Below are 18485 nucleotides of genomic sequence, written 5' to 3'. Positions count from 1 at the left end.
CCCGGCTGCGCCTTGAGATCCTGTCCATGAAAACCACAAACAGAATCGGAGACAAGGGGCAACCCTGGCGGAGGCCAACACCCACTGGGAACGTGTTTGACGTTGTGCCGAGTATGCGGACACAGCTCTCACTTTGGTTATATAGGGACCGGATAGCTCGTAGCAACGAGCCCGGTACCCCATATTCCCGCAGTACCCCCCACAAGACTCCCCGAGGGACACGGTCGTAGGCCTTCTCCAAGTCCACAAAACACATGTAGACTGGATGGGCAAACTCCCATGACCCCTCCAGAAGTCTCGCAAGGGTAAAGAGCTGATCCGTTGTTCCACGGCCAGGACGAAAGCCGCATTGTTCCTCCTGAATCTGAGGTTCGACAATCGGCCGGAGCCTCCTTTCCAGCACCCTGGAGTAGACTTTCCCGGGGAGGCTGAGAAGTGTGATTCCACGGTAATTGGAACACACCCTCCGGTCCCCCTTTTTAAAAATGGGAACCACCACCCCGGTCTGCCACTCCACTGGCACTGTCCCAGACCTCCACGCGACACTGAAGAGGCGTGTCAACCATGACAGCCCAACAGTGTCCAGAGCCTTCAGCATCTCAGGGCGAATCTCATCCAACCCTGGCGCCTTGCCGCCGGGTAGCTTTTTGACTACCTCGGCGACCTCTGCCAGGGATACTGGTGAGTCTTCCCCTGAGTCTTCAGACTCTGCCTCCTCTACAGAGGACGTGTTGGCTGGATTGAGGAGGTCCTCAAAGTGTTCTTTCCACCGTCTGACGACATCCACAGGTCGGGTCAGCAGGTCTCCGCCCCCGCTGAGCACAGCTTGGGCCAAGCCCTGCTTTCCCTTCCTGAGACGCCCGACGATTTTCCAGAACCTCTTTGAGGCCGACCGAAAGTCCTCCTCCATGGCCTCCCCGAATTCCTCCCATACTCGAGTTTTTGCTTCAGCGACTGCCGCAGCTGCAGCCCTTCTGGCCGAACGGTACCTGTCTGCTGATTCCAGAGACCCCTCGGCCAGCCAAGACCGAAAGGCCTCCTTCTTCAGCTTGACGGCCTCCCTCACCGCTGGTGTCCACCAGCGGGTTCTTGGGTTGCCGCCACGACAAGCACCGACGGCCTTCAGGCCACAGCTCCTACCAGCCGCATCAACAATTGAGGCTTTGAACATGGCCCATTCGGACTCCATGTCCCCAACCTCACCCGGGATGTTGGAGAAATTCTTCCGGAGGTGTGAGTTGAAGACCCTGCAGACAGGGACCTCCGCTAGACGTTCCCAGCACACCCGCACTACCCGTTTGGGTTTGCCAGGTCTGTCCAGCATCCTCCCCCGCCACCTGATCCAACTCACCACCAGGTGGTGATCAGTTGACAGCTCTGCTCCTCTCTTCACCCGAGTGTCCAGAACATGCGGCCGCAGATCTGATGACACGATAATGAAATCGATCATCGATCTTTGGCCTAGAGTGCTCTGGTACCAGGTACACTTATGAGCCACCCTATGTTCGAACATGGTGTTCGTTATGGACAATCCGTGACTAGCACAGAAGTCCAATAACAAAACACCATTCGGGTTCAGATCGGGCAGGCCGTTCCTCCCAATCACCCCCCTCCAGGTACCATCATCGTTGCCCACGTGAGCGTTGAAGTCTCCCAGAAGAACTATAGAGTCTCCAGGCGGTACCCCTTCCAGAACACCACCCAGAGACTCCAAGAAGGCCGGGTACTCCGAACTGCTGTTCGGTGCATATGCACAGACAACAGTCAGAGACCTTCTCCTCGCGACTTGCAGCCGCAAGGAGGCGACCCTCTCGTTCCTCGGGGAGAACTCCAACAAAGCGGCGCTCAGCCGGGGGCTTGTGAGTATCCCCACACCCGCCCGGCGCCTCTCACCCTGGGCAACTCCGGAAAAGGAGAGAGTCCAGCCTCTCTCCAGGAGTTTGGTTCCAGAGCCCACGCTATGTGTGGAGGTGAGCCCAACTATTTCTAATTGGTAACGCTCCACCTCCCGCACAAGCTCGGGCTCCTTCCCCGCCAGCGAGGTGACGTTCCACGTCCCCAGAGCTAGCCGCTGGAGCCGGGGGTCAGCACGCCCAGGTGCCCGCCTTCGCCTGCCGCCCGACTCACACTGCACCCGACCCCTATGCCCTACTCTGCGGGGGGTGGGCCCACAGGTCGGCGGATCCATGTAGCTTCTTCGGGCTGAGCCCGGCCGGGCCCCATGGACAAAAGCCCGGCCACCAGACGCTCGCCTGCGTGCTCCCCTCCCGGGTCTGGCTCCAGGAGGGGGCCCCGGTTTACCCGTGCCGGGCGAGGTACGCTGATTGTCATGGCTCCGCTTCATAGAGGTCTTCAATTTTCTATTTATTTATTTATCATGCAATAATAGAATACAGGTTCATAGTCAGACAGGGAGTGAATATTAAACAACAACAATAATTGTGTGTGTGTGTGTGTGTCTGTGTGTGTGTGTGTGTCTGCGTTAGTGTGTGTGTGTGTGTCTGCGTTAGTGTGTGTGTGTGTGTGTCTCTGCGTTAGAGTGTGTGTGTGTGTGTCTTTGCGTTAGTGTGTGTGTGTGTCTCTGCGTTAGAGTGTGTGTGTGTACCTGCGTTAGTGTGTGTGTGTGTGTGTACCTGCGTTAGTGTGTGTGTGTGTGTGTGTGTGTGTGTGTTTGTGTATCCGTGTTAGTGTGTGTGTGTGTGTGTACCCGCATTAGTGTGTGTGTGCGTGTACCCGCTGTAGTGTGTGTGTGTGTGTGTGTGTGTGTGTGTGTGTGTGTGTGTACCTGCGTTGGTGTGTGTGTGCTTCAGTTATAGATCTAGCAGTTAAGTATTAATATATGATAATAAATATTATGGATCATTATTAGGCAGACAAAGCGGTACTACTAAAAATATATATATATATGTATATATATATATATATATATATATATATATATATATATATATATATATATATATATATATATATATATATATATATATATATATATATATATATATATATGTATGTATATATAATAATAATAAAAAAGGTATTACATTTTTAATTTTGGTATTGTGATATTATTTTTATGATAGAATAACAGAATGTTTAAAGAATAATGCATTTCATTAAACAGATGTTGCAGCACAGTGTTCCTATCTCAGCTGGTACTGTGGAAAAATGATGTCATGTTTTGAGAATTTAGGCGTCAACTTGATACCAAAGAATAAGTTCTTTGTACATCCCAACTGGCAACACCAAGCAGCAGGATTCTCTCTGGAGAAAAATAACTCTTGTTTTTTTACTTTTGCTGTGTACACAAAAGCACTTTTTCTCTCAAATGTATTTTTGCATTTGTCCTTTGCTGAGATATTCCATCCACCTGACAGGTGTAGCACATCAATATGATGATTAGCATGATTGTTGCACAGGTCTGCCTAATGCTACTTATACATCAGAACACTTTGAACATATTTGGAAAAGACTTGTTTAAAACCTGCTCCCATCTAAAGACAAGTGTTTAGAGTTTCTAGTCTCACACTGAGGTTTTAGACAGACTGTCAATCTAGCAGGGAAACTATTTATAAGACTACAACTAGATTCTTTTAGTGAGTTTTTCCATCATGCTCTTAGTAAAAACTTATAAACTGGAGGAGAAGCAGCTTTTGGCTCCAGCTGCTCTAGTGTGTGACTCAGTGGTTTGTGTTGAAAGTTGACTATTTTAACCCTTTGATGCACAACATATAAACACCTTCTAATACACAACATGGGTCAAAAATGACCCACATTCATTCCCCATGTTTCATTATATCCATTTTTTCTTTCATACTTTAAGAAAAATAGTTTTTGTATTATTACATCAAGTTTACACACATGGGTCTAAAATGACCTTGTGCATTAGAAGCAAAGTGATACATTATTAATTTAGTGAATCACTTTTTGTGAGTATATGTGTAACTATGTTTGTCTTATTTTCAAGGTTTAACTTTAAAAGAGTTGTTAGAACCACCAGATTACATTGGAAAATCACATATTTTAACATTTGAGACTTATTAGAGCCACCAAATAATAACTTCCATTGGAAAAAAACACCAATTTAACAAAATAGGGTAGTTTATATGTTGTCACCAATTTAAAACCTGACAAAGAAGACACAAATATATAAACACCTTCTAATGCACAACATGGGTCAAAAATGACCTTGTGCATTAGAAGCGTAGTGATTTAAAAAAAAAAAAAAAAAGGGGGTTTTATTCAAAAAGTAAGAAATGAAAACAAAAAATCAGGACGTATGATGATCACAAACAAGTTAATTGAGGAAAACCTGCAATACTGAATGATGAAATTAATTTATTGCAAAGATATAGAATATAAAAACTTAGTCGGCTCACTTTAGACCATGTTGTGCATCAAAGAGTTAAGTCAAAATAGATATAAGGAAGAATAAAGGAAAGGAACATTTAGAAATGGGGGGGGGGTCTATTTGAGAGAAATAGGCCATTTTTATCTACATATAAAAAGTCTTTGATCTTTGATTTCAGCTCATGAAAAATTTGACCAAAAATATAAACACAGCACTTTTATTTTTGCTCTGTGTATTAATATTTAGCACTTAGCCTTACTTACCATTCTTACTTTATATATTCTCATAATAGTCAATTTTAGCTCAACATGTTTTTAAACCAAAATCATAGCAAGCAAGTCAAAACATATTTCAGAAAATGAAACATGGAGTACCAAATAACTGTTAATGTTTATATTCCAGATTAACATTTCATAGAAAAGCTCAGAAAATCATGAATTCTGACTGTTACTGTGATTATATTTGCATGCACGTGTGCTCCAGTATTTCTCTGCAGCAGGAAGTAGAACAAGTGTAACATCTTTAGATTTCTTAGATTACAAGTAGGTCAACGTGCTTCAACAGCCACAGGGCTCCAGTTCTTGGTTTTACTAAAATGCAAATCAGGTCTAAATGTGCAGGTCAGACGACTTACTGATTATATATATATATGTTTAACAGAAGAAGCCTCAGGTCTTGTTCTAATGTACTTTAGTGGTGATATTGCTGTAACAAGCAGTTTCCCCTCCGACTTTCATGAAATGACCCGACAGAGTGATTGATCATCTTTACCTGATACATGTAGGTTAATTGGACCAGAAATAGATCCTGCAGGGAAATCTGGACAGACTTATTAATGCAGTTTCCTGTCAATATGCAGCTAACAAAAGGACTAAACCATGGGTCTCAAACTCGCGGCCCACGGGCCAATTGTGGCCCTCGTGACGATATTTTGTGGCCCCCACCTTGATATGAAAGTTTAATGTGAGTTTTATATGAATGGCACTTTACTGTGTTGTGTGTGGAAGGTCCCTTTAATTACTTTTTTTGGTGATTTTGTCTTTTTTAAATAATTTTGTGTCTTTTTTAAATTAATTTTGTGTCTTTTTTGGGTCATTTTGTGTCCTTTTTGTAAAATAATTTTGTGTCTTTTTTTTGATAATTCTGTCTTTTTTAAATAATTTTGTTTATTTTTTGAAGTAATTTAGTTTTTTTCTGTCATTTTCTGTCTTTTTTAAAGTAATTTAGAGTTTTTTTCGTCATTTTCTGTCTTTTTTAAAGTAATTTAGGGGTTTTTTAGTCATTTTGTGGGATTTTTTAGTCATTTTGTGTCTTTTTTTGGTCATTTTGATACTGCCTCCAGCGGCCCCCAGGTCATTTGAGTTTGAGACCCCTGGACTAAAGGGTCCAGAAAAGTTCTGTCTACTTCTCATTTAAAACTACTGTTGATTTTGCTTTAATTCCCTCTTTGACTTTAATCCAAAATAGCAGGATTATATAGTCATATTTCTGAGATTGAAAGACACTGTCATTTAGAGTGAATTACAACAGTAGAGTTGATAGAAGATATATTTTTTTATGCATAAATGGCACAAAATGCTGTTTTCAGACACTCAGATATGGATATTTCCTGCTTTTTCCCTCTGTTTTATATCATATAAAACTGAATATCTCTGTTTTTTGGACTGACAAAACAAGTAATTTAATCATTCATCACCTTGGACTTTAAAAAGCTTTTTTTAAAAAAAAGTTTTTCACTATTTTCTGACATTTTAGACCAACAGTCTGAATGATTAATTGAGGTTATTAGTTGCAACCAACGTTATTATAGTTAACAAAATAACAAAAACTAGAATTGAAAAAACATTTTTGTTGACTGAAATAAAAATACAAACTAGAGTTTTTTTTAAACAATAACTGAAACAAAACTAACTAAAATTATAGTGTAAATGTCCTTCGTTTTCGTCTTTGTCAACTTTTTTCATCCGTAAACCTTTTTGGTTGATATGAAATCTATTTCATCTATCTGGTTTTATGACTTAATAAACTTATTGGGGCTGAGATGGATCAGACAAAGGAAATAAAGGAAACATTTATTGTGACCTTATTGAATCTGGACCCAACAAATACCCCATTACAAAACAACTAACACTAATAAAAACTAAACTAAAGCTAAGCATTTTCCAAAAAATAAAAACGAATTAAAACGAGCAAACTCACTCTAAAAACTCATTAAAACTAACTGAATTTGAAAACAAAGAATCACAACGAAATTAAAACTAAAACTACTGAAGAATCTAAAACTATTATAATCTTGGTTGCAGCCCTAGACATAGTGACTGGCTCAAAGATGTTTAGATAAATCAGCCTGTGAGTCCTAACCACATCTACAGTGAGTCACTGAAGTGTCACACACTGATTGAAGTATTTCCTGAATGTTGACTTGTGGAGAAGGTGTGTTGAGAACCTGTTCTGTGATTATTGTTGGTGCTCACCTGAATACTATGTCGTCTGCTGGGATTCTTTTGTCATGTAAACATGTTCCACTTTGTCCTGAATGAAGCTGCAACCAAAACTCTTTTCACTTGTAGAGTCGCTCTGATCAGAATATCCTGCAGCTTCACTATTGTCTCAGATTTTATCTTCTCTATCTTAACCCTCTATGGTACGCATTATGATGTTTGGAGTGTGTGTCTGAAAAAATGTGTCTTTTGATAAACAAAATATTTAACCCTTGCGTACTTATGGAGAATACACAAAAAAAAAAAATCTGTAAAATACCGGCAGCTGTAGTTGCCAGAATTTCACCGTAAAATATACAGTGAGTGGGTTTTCTACTTTAAATTTAAATGTAAATATTATCAAAAACTGTAATTTTGACTGAATATTCCCTTTGTTTTTAGGGTAATTGTGTCCTAGTGAAAATATGGTATTTCTCCTTTAATTCTACATGGAAATTGACACGAAACTGTGTGTTCTCTACAGTAATTTTGTGATAATCTTTTTTTTTTTTTAAATTGTGTGTCTTTTTTAAATAATTTTTGTGTCTTTTTTGTGGAATTTTGTCTTTTTTGGGCCATTTTGTTTCTTTAAAAAAAAATAATTTTGTCTTTTTTGGTAATTCTGTGTCTTTTTTTGGTAATTTTCTGTCTTTTTTAGTAATTTTGTATATTTTTGGGCCATTTTGTGTCTTTAAAAAAAAATGTGTCTTTTGGTTATTGTGTCTTTTTTAGTCATTTTGTGTCTTTTTTTAAATAATTTTGTGTCTTTTTTTGGTCATTTTGATACTGCCTCCAGCGGCCCCCAGGTAATTTGAGTTTGAGACCCCTGATCTACACTGTAAAAAAAAAAAATCTTAAAAGTGTAATCTTAAAGAAGGGCCAGAAGGTCTTGCATGAGGACCACAACCTTTAAAATAAACACAAATCCATCATCTGGCAAATGCATTTAGGAGGCTGGAGTAAAAACTTTACACTAATTAAAACAACTATTCTTGCACAGTTTGCATTCTCGTATAAAAGTTTGTTGCGAGCGGTGCAGGACCTTCACACCAGTGACCCCAGAACACAAGTGAAGGAGGCGGTTTCTATTGAGATGAGAGGAGGAGGTGAGAGGAGGAGGTGTGACCAATGAGAGACGGACAGCTCACACAGCTTAAAGGCTCACGAGGAGGGAAACACTAATCCTTCCTCACAGCCTGAGGAGGAGGAGGAGGTGTGCTGCAGGAGACATGAGGAGGAACAGACTGCAGAGAGAGAGAGGGAGAGAGATGGAGGGGGAGGGGGGAGAGGAAGGAGAAAGGGAAGGAAATAAACGAGTAGAAGGACGAAGAGAGGGACACAGCTGGAGGGAGTGAGGAGGTGGAGCAGAGAGGAGGAGGAGCAGATGGATGGAGAGATAGAGCAGAGGAGAGATGGAGTTGAAGGTGAAGAGAGGAGAGAGGGAGGTAGTTTTGGAGAGAAAGTGATGGATGGATGGATGGATGGATGGATGGATGGATGGATGGATGGATGAATAGATGGATGGATGGATAGGTAGATGGATAGATGGATGGATAGATGGATGGATGGATAGATGGATGGATGGATGGATGAATAGATGGATGGATGGATGGATGGATAGATGGATGGATAGGTAGATGGATAGGTAGATGGATAGATGGATGGATAGATGGATGGATGAATAGATGGATGGATGGATGGAATGATGAATAGATGGATGGATGGATGGATGGATGAATAGATGGATGGATGGATGAATAGATGGATGGATGGATGGATAGGTAGATGGATGGATAGATGGATAGATGGATGGATAGATGGATGGATGGATGAATGGATGGATGGATGGATGGATGGATGGATGGATGGATGAATAGATGGATGGATGGATAGATGGATGAATAGATGGATGGATGGATGGATGGATAGGTAGATGGATGGATGGATGGATAGATGGATGGATGGATAGATTACTTTATTTCACAGCAGTCCGGTATCAAAGTACACTAAAATACAATAGAATAAAATACTGAGGGAGGATAAATAAAAACAACAATAGAAAAAAACACAGAATAGAACAAGGACACTTAAGAAGTTAAAAGAAGAAGATCAGTTGGTAGGATGGCAAGATGATGGTAATTATAATTATACTGATGATATGATGGCAACAATGCTATAGTGACTAGACAGTATATAATAATAATAATAACAATAATAGTAATAGTACAGTATATATATAAAATGTAGTAATAACAATATAAAATAAATAAAATAATTATAAATCAAATATCATATATAATTATAATAGTTATAATAATAATAAGGCCTAAATAAATAAAATAAAGTGCTTAAAATCGTAACTGAATTTCTTTCACAACAAAATCCTATACAATAGAAATATAATTAATTGGAAAACCTGAAATGTAAACGTAAAATAATCATTTTCAGTATGTATGTAATAGAAGAAATCTGTAACTTACCACAGCTGTGAGATGCTGGAAAAGCTTGAAAATAGACCTTTAAAGTGCTTGAAAAGAAAAAAAAGAGTGTGTGTGTGTTGACAGTGGTGAGTGGAACCAGCAGCAGGTTTTTTCCTGATGCAGCTGTTTCTCTCCTCATTCATCCAGCAGCAGCAGCTCTCTGCCTGCTTGGCTCCTGTGCAGCTTTTAGCTGTTTCCTCCCTTTTGTTTTGCTCCGACAGCAGCAGCAGCAGTGCAGCAGTTTACCACACACACACACACACACACACACACACACACACACAGCATGACGTGTTTTTAAACCCTCTAGAGGAATGAGGCCTCACTCCACATTCTCAGCCTTGTTGACGTCACGGCGCAGGTAGTCGAGAGTCGAGAGGATTCATTAAAAGTACAAACCAAAACAGGCTGAATACCTTGATAAACTATCAAAAATGTAGGTTTACTCACCTATCAAGAGGAATATATATTTTCCAGATTGAAAAGAGCCAGGAAATGACGTTTTGACGTTTTGAGTGATTTTTTTTGTGGTGCAAAATGTCAAAGCTGTTTCCTTTGGGAAAAGTCTGCAAAATAGTGTTTCAATATGGCCGCCTGGAGGTCATGTGACAAATTAAAGCGTTGCTATTGGTTCCCTATACTCTTCCTCTTTTTTTTTTTTCTTTTTTTTATTATTTTTATTAACGAAGAAACAAAGAAAAGAACAGTGGATTACTTATTAGGAGCCACAATATGAAAACAAAACACTAAAACACAATTCTAGACAACAAAGACTCAGGAACATATTTACAAATTAGACAATGTACACACAAATAACATACAAAGAATAATATAAAGGATAGCCACAACAACAAAAAATGAAAACAACGATACACCAGTACAAAGCCACACGGCGAAAACAGACAGACGATCAAAAAAAAAAAACACACAACATAAATTTAGCCCAAACAGAAATATAGAGAGACTGGTAATATACACAGATTCCAGGATAAAAAGAGAATCATATGAAACGTTAATTAAATTTGTGTCTTTTTTAGTCATTTTGTGTCTTTTTTGGTCAATTTGTGTCTTTTTGTGGTCATTTTGTTTCATTTTTTTGGTAATTTTGTGTCTTTTTTGGTCAATTTGTGTCTTTTTTGGTCAATTTGTGTCTTTTTTGGGTAATTTTGTTTCCTTTTTTTGGTAATTTTGTGTCTCTTTGGTCATTTTGTGTCTTTTTTGGTCATTTTGTGTCTTTTTTTGGTCATTTTGTTTCTTTTTTGGGTGATCTGAACTGTGCGTGTGAGATTGTGTTCAGTGAGTGGGGGTCGTGGACAACATGCATGTTAAATTGGGGGTCGTGACTCAAAAAGGTTGAGAACTACTGCCATAGAGGGTCAAGTCCCACTAAACTTGACTGTTGCATGTTATGGATTCACAGTGTACAGACAGTTACGGGCAGAGTTCTTAAACGACAGTTATCTTGTATTTATTTGCCAACTAGCCAGTTAATTGTCACCTAATTATTGTGGTGAACATCCTTTTATGAGAGAGAACTTCTCAGGTTGGTTGTTTTGTCTGCACCAGGGTTTGATTGACAGCTTTCACACCAGCCCAAACAAGTCCTATTAATCAGACAAACTGACTTTTAACTGATTTAACTGAACCAAACAGGTTTGGTGTGAACGCTCCCTCTAGAGAACATGTCTGAGATTGTAGCAAATATCTAAAGGTTACATTTTCCACCATTATAAACCAGTGACTGTTTGTCATGAAGCCTGTGTAAGTTCTGTCTGTGAAGATTATAAGGACATACTTTATTAAACTAAATATATTTCACTTTTATATTAATCAACAATATAGCCACAATGAGCCACAATTCATTGTTTTGTGTTAAAATAATATTTTCTACATTTTTAAACATATTTTTGATTCACAATTTCATTACTGTAATGCGTCCAGATAAAAATGTCATGGTTTCCTCCACACTTATACACAATAAATATTTAATAAACTTTATAAAAATAAATATAAATTTGTTTGAAATGTATAATTTAACAGAATATAATCAAACAATGGTTTTTGACAATGTATATAAAACAAAATCTGAATGAAAATTGATGAAAAAATGGTTAAATGTTACGGCAATGATAGAATGATTTGCATTAAAAATGTATATATTTTTTATAAAATACATGTTTGTGATACCAGCTACCCTTGAGCATATTTAAGTGCTTGCCAAAGAAAAAAAAAACCCTTTTGTCGTTTTTATTTTATTTAAGAATGTGTTACAGTAATGAATTTAGCTCACAGTGTCTCTAAAATTGTCATTTTGTCATTTTGTGTCTTTTTTTTTTGTCATTTTGTCTTTTTTGTAGTCATTTTGAGTCTTTTGGTGTCTTTTTTGTCATTTTGTGTCTTTTTTTAGTCATTTTGAGTCTTTTTGTATCTTTTTTTTGTCATTTTGTGTCTTTTTTTGACACAATTGTCAGAAAATACCTTAAAATTATTGAGTCTTTTGGTGTCTTTTTTGTCATTTTGTGTCTTTTTTTTAGTCATTTTGTGTCTTTTGGTGTCTTTTTTGTCATATTGTGTCTTTTTTTTTGGTCATTTTGTCCTTTTTTAAGTCATTTTGAGTTTTTTGGTGTCTTTTTTGTCATTTTGTGTCTTTTTTTAGTCATTTTGAGTCTTTTGGTGTCTTTTTTTGTCATTTTGTGTCTTTTTTTGACACAATTGTCAGAAAATTCTTTAAAAAGATTATAAATTCATATTAAACAGTGACTTTAGATTCTATATGTTATAAAGGGTCAAAGAAAATATGTATTCATGTACATGAGAATCACTCTTATATAAGCCTTTAAGTCCACAAGTCAGCTGACATTTAAAACCACCTCAGTCCAGTAAATTTAAAAGCTCTGCTGATCGTGATCTATTATTATGATTTCATGGCTCTGATGTTGAATTATTATATGCTGGTTTTATAAGTGGAAGTGTAGCCATAGAGCCATAAATCTGTGTCAGACTTTTCACACTTTATCTCCCTTTGATTGAAAAGTGAAATGAAGCAGAAGTGAAATAATGAAATGTTCATTAGGAGGAAGTAATGTGAAGTTTCCTGTGTCCCCAGATGGAAGAACTACTGGATACGAGGCGTTCTGTCTCTAGCCATGATCTCAGGCTTCTTCCTCATCATCTACATGGGACCTGTCGCTCTCATATTAGTGGTAAGTGATGCTGATTCATACTGGAGCTGCTCAACTTAATAATACATCTATCTACTGTCACTTCTTTTTATTTCTGATGGCTGAAAAGAGATTATCTCTTTCTTTCATGAAGCTTGTGTTAGGGCTGGGCGATATATCGATATAAAAAATATATCAATATATTTTTAAATGTGATATGGAATTAGACCATCAATCAAATCAAAATCATATCAAAATTACTTTATTCATTCCCGAGGAAAAATTCAGTTAGTCTGGTAGAATCTCTTGAAGAATGAGCTATATCACATATATCGATATAGTTCTTTTTTTTCTTCTTCTTTCTTTATATATAAATCCTGCCCTTACTAGGGTTTGTCAGATTTAGTTGTTTTGTAATGTTCGTTATTCTTTTCTCATATAAATATAAATATTTCTGGCCATATGATGCTCTAATATGTTTCAACAGACTATACTTGACCCATTTTAAGCATTTTTTGACCATTTTTGACAAAAATAGACATACAATAGACATAAAAAATATACAAAAAAAGAGAAATAACTAGAATTCAGCAAATTCATGCTTGAAACAAGTCAAATTATCTGCCAGTGCAGTAAGTAAATGTTTCTTTGTAAGAATTCTTTAAATAAGTTAAAATATCTAGATGCTGGAAAAAACAATGATGTCTAAAAAAATGAGTACTGAATACTTATTTCAAGCAATTGTGGCTTAAAAAGCTCAACTGTATACTTGAAACTAGCATGTTTTTCCTCATTTCAGTATCTGTGGGTAGATACTGGTGGTAGAAAATGCTTTTGAAATATCATTTAAACTCCATGCAACTAAAACTCTCAACTGGAACCAATATTTGAGGTAAAAACTCACCATATTCAACAGTTGAATAGCTTGAAAAGCATGAAAAAGCTCACAATGTCAATCCTAAAAACAAGTCTTTACACAAGACTGAAATCCCTGTGAAGAGGTTATTCACTCATTTTAGTTACAAAAAGACACACATTCTTAAAGTAAGCACATAAAGCTATGGTCAGTAGGTAAATTATACTCAGAACAAGATAATTAAGATGCTATTACTAGATATAAGAAGAAAATACTTTGTAAGCCTCATGTTTTTACAGTGTAGCTTGTGTGAATAAAACCTGATCTTGTCCTATATTTCCTCTGTTCCCATCATCTGATGTAGGTCATGACTGTCCAAATTAAGTGTTTCCAAGAAATCATCACCATCGGCTACAGAGTTTACCATTCCTACGAGCTGCCGTGGTTCAGGACGCTGAGCTGGTGAGGAGAAAGGATTTCACCCTGAACAGCAGATAGTCTGAAGAAGCTTTATCAACACAGTCATACTGCTCTGTTTCACTTTGATTCATGCTCAGAGCAATACGTTTCACTTTACCAGGAATAAACAGGAGTTTCTGGCTCCAGAACCTTTGATCACGGATATTTAGAGCAGTAGTTCTCAACCTTTTTGAGTCACAACCCCCAATTTAACATGCATGTTGTCCGCGACCCCCGCTCACTGAACACAATCACGCACAGTTCAGATTTCCCAAAAAAGACACAAATTGACCACAAAATGATTAAAAAAAGACACAAAATGACCAGAAAAAGACACAAAATGACCAAAAAAAGACACAAAATGACCACAAAAAGAACAAAATGACAGAAAAAAGACACAAAATTACTAAAAAAAGACACAAAATGACAAAAAAAACACACACAAAATGACAAAAACTCAGCACGAGCATAAAAAAAAGTCCTACTTTTACATCTGTCTGGGTCATAGTGGCCCATTACAGGACCCCAGGCTGCCAGATAGTGATTCTGAGCCGTCTTTATGGTGTAATAATTAATGTAAGGATGTTTAAAAAGGCAGAAAGGGGCAGAAGTTCTCCTCTAAAGGAAGCACTTAGTCATCTCTTCTGGCAGCCTCCATCCATTTAACTGCTCCTGCAGGAAAACGCTGACTCAGGTCTGCAGGTAGCTGCTCTAAATATGCATTCAACACCCAAGACCACCACGTTAAACACCCAAGACCACCACCATCACCACCAGCACCACTCCTGTTTCTGAAACCTTTCTACATACACACCCAGTACAGAGTGTGTGACAGCAGCTCAGAGAGGCCAGGAGCAAAGATCACTGCCATGCTGGAAGCAAATCAAGGAGAAATGACACTTGCCCCCCTTTACCAAGGCTGATACACACGCACACGCACACGCACACACACACACACACACACACACACACACACACACACAGGAGGTCAATGTACAGCCAGCGAGACACTGGTAGATACTCAGTGATCCACACAAAACACAACAACACTTATTCATTAACACACATTTCACATTGAATTGCACAAAAACAGAAGCTCTTGCATAATAATGATAATAATAATAATAATAATAATAGTAATAATAATAACAACTATTTCTATAGCACCTTTTAAAAATAGCAGTTTACAAAGTGCTTGGACAGAATTCTTACATTAAAATTAAAACAATAAGAGACAGAGCAGGAACAATCACAAGACATTCTCACATACACAGAAAATAATAAAAGGGAAAAGGAGTAAAAAAGTAAAAAGGAGCGGTGAGATGGAAAGCATTACATAAAAGCAAGTCTATAAAAGTTGGTTTTAAGAAGTGATTTAACAGAAGTTACTGACTTGATATTTTTGGTCACAAGTCCCTTTTTTGGTAAATGCATCTCTTTTTATTGGTCAATTTGTGACTTTTTTTGACTAATTGTGTTTGGAGGACTGAACAGTATGATTTCAGTTTTGGAGCAGACACTATAACAACATTGCTTCTTGTCAAGAAGCATTCAAACCTTCTAAGGAAAAAAACAAACAAGAAAAAAATGTAAATAAAACCTAATCCCTTCTGTTTTATTGTCTCAGGTACTTCCTGATTTGCGTCAACTACTTCTTCTACGGTGAAACGGTGGCGGATTACTTTGGCGCTCTGGTTCAGAGGGAGGAGCCTCTGCAGTTCCTGGCTCGCTATCACCGCTTCATCTCCTTCGCTCTGTACCTGGCAGGTACGTTCACCTCCTAACAACCAGAGTCAAGGAAACACACTCGCTCTCTGCTTCATTCACCTTTTCTTTAGATCTCACCAGACACAGACTGTGTGCGTGTGTGTGTGTGTGTGTTTGTATTTTTGTGTGTGTGTGTGTGTGTGTGTGTGTATGATATAGAGCCACAAATCACATTTTCGAGGAGAAAACAAAACAGAAACAAAGACCTCAGGGAGAATACCAGTATAAACTAATGAGTTTATGAATTGATTTATAATGCCCTTTTCTTCTGTACAGTTTATTGTTCTGGTATTGAGCCGGATGTGTCATAAAACCATAAACACTGAGCCGTGGCTGTTCTTAAGATACTCAGTGCTCTAATGATTCACATACATTATGTGTAAAAGGAGTAATAAAAATAACACACCATAAAGAAAAATAATTAATGGTTGCATAGGATTTTATTTTTATTTTTTTATTGGATAAAAAAATATTCCTGACCTTGATCCAAAATAATAAAAATAAAATAACATGCAAAATAATAATTAATACAACAAGAGTATTCAACAGGTTGCATGGGATTTTGTTTTTACCTATTTATTTATTTTTGGATAAAAAAAAATATTCCTGACCTTGATACAAAATGATAAAAAAAATAAAATAACATACAAAAATAATAATTAATAAAATAAGAATCTACAACAGGTTGCATAGGATTTTATTTTATTTTTTTATTTTATTTTTTTTTTGGATTAAAAAAATATTCCTGACCTTGATCCATAAAAATAAAATAAGATTAATCATTTAAAAAAAAAAAAAAATAGACATCAGCAGGATTTTTTTCATTCATTATTTATTTATTTTTACTTTTTATTGTATAAAAATAAATAAAATTCCTGGCACAGGTCCTAAAAAAATAAAAATAAAAAAAGAGGGGCAAAAAAGAGAGAAATTAGTTAATTTATTATTTATTTTTAGCGTTCAACATGCATATTTCTAGATGTAATAATCTTAATTTAATAAATCTTATCAAGGTAAATTATCTGTCCATGCAGCAAGATCATTTCCCTCAGATTTACTTTTTTATCTGGTTTTTAGACTAAACACCTTTTTTGCAGTGTAGGAGTTCAGCTAGTGTTGCAAAATCAATGTTAATTAAAGGAAGCAGCTTTCTGATTTTAACAGCTGCTGCTGTACAGTAAGTTCCCCTGTGGGACGATGAATAGAGGTTCTGTCTAATGATTTTTCAGTGAAGACGATTCTCAGTCAGTGTTGCTGACTTTCCTTCGACTGAATCAGGCGTCAGCTGCAGTTTTCAGCCTGAAGGAAACTCTGAACTAGACGACATCTTCTCACTCTGCTGGCAGGAAATTCTCCCTGAGAGCTCCTCGCTGCATCTAGACAAACCTGACACATTAAAACTCACTGCTGGAATAAAGTCACTGTACAATCTGAAACTCTAAAATGCCATCAGACGTCTGTGTCAGTTATAATAGTTTGGATTTTTCATTAGTTTTCATTTTGTCAATTTTTGTTTTCAAATTCAGCTAGTTTTAATGAGTTTTTAGAGTGAGTTTGCTAGTTTTTAATTCGTTTTTATTTTTTGGAAAATGCTTAGTTTTAGTTTAGTTTTTTTAGTTTTAGTTTTTTTGTAATGGGGTATTTGTTGGGTGGGAGATTCAAAAAATTCCAAATAAATGTTGCCTCTTTGTCAATTTTTTCTTGTAAATTTGTCCCTTTTCCCCCATAAATGTGTCACTTTTTCTTGTAAATTTGACAATTTTTCTCTTTAAATTTGTCACTTTTTTCTCTTAAATTTGACATTTTTTTCTTTACATTTTTCAATTTAGTTTTTATTAGTTTTAGTGTAGTTTTTTTAATTAGTTTTAGTGTAGTTTTTATTAGTTTTAGTGTAGTTTTTTTAATTAGTTTTAGTGTAGTTTTTATTAGTTTTAGTGTAGTTTTTATTAGTGTTAGGTTTTTTTGTAATGGGGTATTCGTTGGGTCCAGATTCAATAAAAGTCCCAATAAATGTTTCCTTTATTTCCTTTGTCTGATCCATCTCAGCCCCAATAAGTTTATTAAGTCATAAAACCAGATAGATGAAATAGATTTCATATCAACCAAAAAGGTTTACGGATGAAAAAAAGTTGACAAAGACGAAAACGAAGGACATTTTCACTATAATTTTAGTTAGTTTTGTCACCACAAAATACAGTTGTTTTTTTTTAAAAACTGTTTTTTATTTTTATTTCAGTTAACGAAAATGTGTTTTCAATTCTAGTTTTCGTTAACTATAATAACCTTGTTTTGTGTGAAAGAAAAGTTGTGAATTGTTCAGTCACAGGCATGATACACACACACACACACACACACACACACACACACTCCTCCCAATACAGAATACAGTAAACTGTGTTAAATGTGATGCATATTTACTTTTTTTTCCAACATGAAGTAAAAACTGACAGCATGTTGTCTACTCTTTCACAGGTTTCTGCATGTTTGTGCTGAGTTTAGTGAAGAAACATTACCGCCTGCAGTTTTATATGGTGTGTATCAGCCAAGTAACCCTCTCCTCCTCTTCCTCTTCCTCCTCTTCCTCTTCCTCCTCCTCCACTGCACCGCTAACTCTCCTATCATCCTCCTCCACTCACTCACTGTGGATCAGAAGTGGACGTAGCCACCATCAGTTTATGAAGCCTCCAGTTCAGCATGTTGGTCCAGTGCCATCTTTGTATTCGGGGTCAGATGTGACCATATTTGGGATGCTAATTGTGGCTTAAAACAAAATGTACTTACCAGGAGAAATGAACAGCTGACTCTGTACAAACATTTTGGCCTCTTAAAAATGTCTTCTTCAGCATTCAGTTGTACTAAAAGATACTTTAAGGAGTCAGCTGTTCATTTCTCCTGGTAAGTACATTTTGTTTTAAGCCTCGTTTTTCCTAG

At 37.1% G+C, this 18485-nt stretch overlaps 1 protein-coding gene across 1 annotated transcript in view; it reads left to right on the top strand.

Annotated features, from left to right (window-relative positions):
- cds1 (CDP-diacylglycerol synthase (phosphatidate cytidylyltransferase) 1) overlaps positions 1 to 18485 on the top strand; it is a 59663-nt gene that overhangs the window by 25809 nt on the left and 15369 nt on the right. The window contains exons 3-6 of the mRNA XM_059337048.1: positions 12418 to 12514; positions 13693 to 13790; positions 15415 to 15554; positions 18027 to 18085. Coding sequence (XP_059193031.1) covers positions 12418 to 12514; positions 13693 to 13790; positions 15415 to 15554; positions 18027 to 18085 — 394 coding nt within the window. The remainder of the gene's footprint in view (positions 1 to 12417; positions 12515 to 13692; positions 13791 to 15414; positions 15555 to 18026; positions 18086 to 18485) is intronic.

The sequence above is a fragment of the Centropristis striata genome, chromosome 7 (genome assembly GCF_030273125.1).
Source record: "Centropristis striata isolate RG_2023a ecotype Rhode Island chromosome 7, C.striata_1.0, whole genome shotgun sequence".
Lineage (NCBI taxonomy): Eukaryota > Metazoa > Chordata > Actinopteri > Perciformes > Serranidae > Centropristis > Centropristis striata.
Note: the sequence above shows the minus strand (reverse complement) of the source record. Positions and strands in the feature narration are given on the sequence as shown.